At 34.9% G+C, this 6,229-nt stretch overlaps 1 protein-coding gene across 3 annotated transcripts in view; it reads right to left on the bottom strand.

The window, feature by feature from the left end:
- The window catches only part of nbr1a (NBR1 autophagy cargo receptor a), a 78,747-nt gene continuing 72,518 nt past the window's right edge, over positions 1-6,229 (bottom strand). For all 3 annotated transcript variants that reach the window (XM_072561561.1, XM_072561563.1, XM_072561562.1), the window contains exon 22: positions 1-3,697. In XM_072561561.1, coding sequence (XP_072417662.1) covers positions 3,524-3,697 — 174 coding nt within the window. In that variant the 3' untranslated portion in view covers positions 1-3,523. The remainder of the gene's footprint in view (positions 3,698-6,229) is intronic.

Genomic DNA, 6,229 nt, shown 5'->3' with positions numbered 1-6,229 from the left:
TTGTACTTAAACAATACTTTTATTGATTCATTAATCTGGGATTCAAAATTCATTTACATCACATTTTAAAAGGACAGAAAAATACAGATCTGTGAAGAAGGTTGAGCAATATATGCAAGTTGATACTCTAAAACTGATTTAAGACAATTACATGCAAATGTAGATAATGTGCAAATGAAGCCATCAGAAGTTACTAAAGCATTAATTTTTATCTTAATAAATTGCAAATGTTGTGATAAATTATGTGCAAGGATAAATGGATGCAGAATATGAATGAACAGTATAAATTAAAGCTCAATGGCTCCTATGTATGTAATATCCATTATGTCCTTGAAACATGGAAGTATACGTTTATCTCCAGTTTATTTTATTAAAGGATTTTTGCTCCAATTCTTATTTCAAAATGTAATATCACCAGCCATTAATTCTAAGGTGGAACGGTACCAAGGAAGAACCCATCAACTGAATAATGCAAGTGTGCACCCTTCATTCAGCCCATACTGTGAAGACGAGCTGTGTAAACATGTAAATCACTTGTTAGTATAAAACCTGTTGACCAGGGAATTCTTACACAGTAACAGATCTACCAATAGATCTTTTAGTTTTAGATCCTCTAAAAATACTAGCATTTTGATACTAGTTTGAATACTTGATTGTTAAGATAAACTGATAATTGTGTCACTTCAAAAAGGTACAGTCATTGGATGTATATTTTGAACTACTTTTTTATAACTGATGTTAATTTGCAAATTATGTCATGGCGAAAGTTTACGGGGAAACAGCAACTTTTTCTTGCATTCTATAGGATACAATATATCAATTTCAAGAATTCTACACTAGGACCACACAGTTATCTGAAGGAAACAGCAACACACAATTCAGTACAGCATAGTACTCATGACCTTTAAAAGTGTGCAGCTTAGAGTAAAATTGTAGAATGCTAATTATAACAGAAGTCCAGGAGGTCCACCTTAACTATCCAACATATTGTGTACTATAGCACTGCAACTTACTGAATGGACAACTTCAATAGCAACTAGTGTGGAAATTCTTACAATGAACACACTTTTAAGTATTAAAAGACATTTGTAACTACTGCAAAATAGCCACCAAAACTGTAAATATTGTCATAGCTTCCATATCAGAATCTTAGAAATGGCAAATACAGAAATCAAACCCAATCTTATTTATCTTATCTGCTTATTGCTTTTAATGCTTATCTTAATGCTCACGTCAACACTGATTTTATCTTGGCAGCAATGAAGCTAAACTTGATGCTAAAGGTATTGAGCAAATCTTGAGAATCTGGACTCCTATATCAAAACCTTAAATATGATGCTATTATTATAAAACAGAGATTTTAAAATGCTCACTTTTTTTATAAAGATGAACATTAAACAGAGTTCAAAAATGGGTTTACAGCACTTCTTTTCTTTTAATCACTAATGACGGGATATGGAAGTTTATAAGAAAGGAGCAAGTTGCTTCTTGTTTAAAGTGTTCTTTTACCAAGAATACTGGCTGTCTATATTGACATTATGTTAAGCATTTGTTTCCTTTAGCGTATCCAATATTTACTTTTGTGTTACTCAAACAGCAGGATTCCCTGGAAAACTAGTTGGTAACCAATTAACTACATTTATACTAGTTCCAAACTATGGAAACTCTAAGATCATCCAAAACTCATTTTGATGTTTTTTTCAACTATTAATGAATCCAACTACAGATGTCCTCATCAAAAATGTCTAAATCACTGCTTACCAATTCAGTCATAGAAACCAACCACTTGAACAAAATTTTATTCTTCATAGGTGAGGGATAAAAGGGAGAGAGAGAGAAAGTCAGATCTAAAGATTCTGGCATTATTAGAGGTTTTTTTCTTGAGTAATAGAACAGTTGGCATACACATCCCACCATGTGCTTCCACCTTTGGATAAAAGTGTGTAGACGTTAATGATTATGTACACATTAAATTCTTTAAAAAGTACCAAACTGTGAAACTGCTAGAATGAGCAAACAGCTCACGGAATCTCAATATTAGCAGAATTCTTCAAATCCCAACTATATATTAAAGTTTTATCAGAATATTTAACTAACAAGTATCACAAATTAGTACCACATTTCCAGACTGAAAAAAAGAATAGCGGGCCTACTTAGCTGGAGAATATAATATCATTGCATGGATTGTAATACATGCAAAGGCTGGTTCCTACAAATTTGGAATTATCTGCAATTGGATCAATACAAAATCCTTAATATACTCCAGTCCTTAAACAGAAAAAGTACCTTTAAGAGAGTTACATTATGTCAAAGCCCTACAGAGTGATTTCAAACCAAACATTACCATATGTTGCTACTAAAAACTGGACACAAAACATGGCTAGATCATTAGAATATTAAATGTCAGTTTTGCAATATAGCCGAGACGAATCTACTGAGGACACGAGACCTCAGAAGCATATATTGATTATAGCCAACTAAAGCTACAATGATTATTCCAAAATGCATAACTTCCATATAATAAACCAGTTGAAGAAAACATAAATAAAAGATTAAGAAAATGTAATTTTTTTTACCCACTTCCAGGAGAATTCTTTTTTCAAATTAAGCTTTTCCTATCTCCATCACACTAATGCTTTTTAACAGTCTGATTATGACACTTCGAATTTTGTGTTAAGCATATTGGGGCTGCTTAAAAAATTATCAAGCACAAGAATTTAACCATGCACAACGCACACATTCTATTTTCCACAGCCCAAAATAATATCTCTAATAACAGCAGACTTGTTTAGTAAATGAATAAGGGCTATGTCAAGTGCTATTATTGTTAATGCATGTTTCAGTTACACTGAATATTTGAGTTATACAGCAAATTTAAAAATGATCAAACTGCAGAAGTAGTTTCACACTGCTTCTTCAAAATGGGTAATCTGAAACAAAGTTTCAATTGTATCTATCCAAATGATACTATTAGCTCATAGAATGTTCTGCCCTGGAAGAATCACTTTTTAAAAAACATGTTCGTGAGAACGTGTCCCTAATACACACATTGCATTGATACAGATTTACTGTAGTGTTTAACTGTACGCGGAATCATACCCTGCATGTTATATTGCTTTTCCAAAACCAAATATATACATTATGTTGCAATGCAAAGAGGTGCTTAATGTACTATTTTCTGAGTTTAGTGTAATGAGGACCAACAACATGGACCAATTTTCCAAAAAAAATTAAACAGACTCAAAGACTCACAAACATCTTGAGCTGCTTTTCTTCTGGCTTTAACTTTATAAAAACCCCCACTAAGTCGTGAGTTGTGGATTAATATGGAATAGAGAAAGCAAGCACATTACTTTTCTCAATAATAAATGAACTCCACGTTAATGCAATGGAGCACATCACTGAAAATGAACTCTTAGAATATTGATATCGTCGTGTGGGTGTTATCCTTGATTACTGCTATTGTGCAAAAAAAAGTGGCAGCTCATGTTAACTAAGATGTGATCCATGTAAACGTGTATATTCAATGCCGATTAGCATGCCAGTCGTTCTCATTGATGTGGAGAAGTTCAGTGACAACTTCAACAAGATTGTTGCTATGTTTTTTGAGCAGTTTCATATTTAGTTGTCTGTCACAAAATCCCATTTCAAAAAGAATATCCATCATAGATGCAGTTTGATTTTCTGTTGCTTCAGCCTAAGCAGAGGAAAACAAGTTAGAAATTGAGTTCAGCAGGACCTTTTCAACACATAAACAGCTGAAATTTATCATCATCCACACTATGCTTTGGAAGTATTTAATTTTATTACTAATTATTTTGAATATCTACCCTCTAGACTGTCAGAGAATAAAATCTACTATCACTAATCCAATCATTATCAGAGGACCCATATCAGCTCATCCTTTAACCTCATTTCTAAAAAGGGTTCCGTTCATGACTTTTAAAAACAAATTAATTTAGGGATTGCACACATTATTGATATTATCAACATTCTTCTCTACTGCCCTTGAGAAGAGAACGTTGAGCTGCCATCACAAACTGCTGCAATCCATTTACTATAGACACAGCCACAGTACTTTTAGGGAGGGCGTTGGAGGATTTTGACTCAGTGACACTTAAGAAAGAGCATTACATTTCCAAGTTTTGATGGTGAGTGCTTTTGAGGGGAAATTGCAGCTGGTGGCATTTCCATGCAACTGCTGCTCTTGTCTTTCAAGATGGTATCGGTTGTGGGGCTGAAAGGTGCTAAAGGGCCTTGATGAATTTCTGCAAGAGAACTTGTTGATGGTATACAATGCTGCTCAGACTCCAAGTGAGGTCCAGTGTGGACTCAAGGGACTCCTGGCCTTGAAGTGAAGCCCAGAGTGGGCTTGAGTTGAAGTCCAGCATGGACTCGTTTGCTCCATCTGCTTTTTTTTTCTCAAATCTCTTTCTCTGCTTTAGAAGGACAGTAACACTGAACTTTTAACTTTGTTTCATTATTTTTCTAATTTATACTTAAGACTTTGTACCTGGGCACCTTTGTAGCTAGTCAGCGCCAGAAGTGGCAGCTTTTTACACTTTACTATATTCCTGTACCATTGTACTTGAGTACATGTGACAAAAAAAAACTACTTCTAATTTTAAGTACATGTGGTGGAGTGACTGAATGTTTGTAATGGGTTTCAATCAACAGGCTGCTCTGTCTTGGGTGGTGTCAAGTTTCTTGAGTGTTGTTGTAGCAGTACTCAAAGCAAGTTGATTCCATCACACTTCTACTTTGCAGAGGATGGTCAGGCTTTGAGAAGGTGAGTTACTCACTGAAGGATTCTGAACCTCTGACATGCTGTTAGAGCCACAGTAGTTTTATGTTACTGTTGTTTGGTCTGCCAACTCACTTGCATCTAACTGCACAAGGCAATTTTAAAATTTATTACAATAATGCTTTTTCAGATTAAGTATTCCCCCATCCTCAACTAATCCTTTGCCTTTTCCATTATTCTGCAACAGAATATTCCCTCCTTAGCCTTTATTCAAAACTACTTTAGATGTAATTTAGCAGCACTCTTTTCCATTTCCTTCAAGAACTTGATACAACATCGACAATTTCTATTGGGTCTTTAATATTTAAGCTTTCCAAAGGCACTTCACAGAATGTTGTGAAACAATGACACTGAGCTATGGATGGAGATAGTAGGGCACAAGACGGAAAGCTTGATCAGAGATGTAGGTTTCAAGGATCACTTTAAGAAGATAGTGATTATGAAGAGGCTTAGGGAGAGAATTCCGAGCTTAGACCTCAGGTAGCTGAAAGTATAAGCACAACATGGTGAAGCAATTGAAATCAAATCAAATGTCCAGAATTAGGGAAGCACACATATACAAGAGATACTATACTTTAAACAAATAGGCAAACTGCATGTAGTATTCGAAATGTGGCAAGGTCAGGTAATTTTAAAATTGCATCTCGTTATAAATTACTATCTATCAGCACAATTTCTGATTTTTCACTTTTCCAACTGCCTGTGACCATGGTATCAATTGTTTTGGTGAAAGATCTACTACTTATTGAGAAACTAACCATCTATCCATATCATCTAACCAATCATCTTTCTACATAGCATTCTTTTGTAACTGAAACTCAATTTTACATATGAAATAGCAACATTAACTGATGAAGCTTCCAGTGATCTTTTTGATTTGTGCACTGTGCTCAAACCATCATTTGTCACTTCTTCCAATTTGGCGTTCTATGAAAATTCAATCACCTTGACAGAATTAGATCTTCATTTATTTGCAGAGATTCTAACATCTGATCTTAAAAATCAGCTATCTTCAGGGCATTTACACCAGTATTCTACCTACCTACCAACCAGCCAGCTAATCCTAAAAATTCATGGTTATCTGCACCACAGGCCTGAAAATTAGGCACCAACCTATTCAATGAAACAGTATTAAATTCAGTCAGACACTGACTATTTTATTCACTAAGTTTATAACTTTCTTTGGTGACAGTAACCTTTCTACCATTTTGGAGTATACCTGGTGGAAAAAGGGAGTAATAGGATCGAACATACCAGACTTAGGAGTTCTATCACTGTTCCTTCATTGTCACTGGGTCAAAATCCTGGAACTCATATTCTAATAGCGGTGAGTCTCCCTAGCCCACTGAACTGTCAAGGAGACAGTTCACTACTACTTTCCCCTGGCAAGTGAGGGATGGACAACAAATATTAGCCTATCCAGTG

Source organism: Chiloscyllium punctatum, chromosome 42, assembly GCF_047496795.1.
Source record: "Chiloscyllium punctatum isolate Juve2018m chromosome 42, sChiPun1.3, whole genome shotgun sequence".
NCBI lineage: Eukaryota > Metazoa > Chordata > Chondrichthyes > Orectolobiformes > Hemiscylliidae > Chiloscyllium > Chiloscyllium punctatum.
The sequence above is the reverse complement of the archived record's forward strand: the minus strand, read 5'-3'. Positions and strand labels throughout refer to the sequence as shown.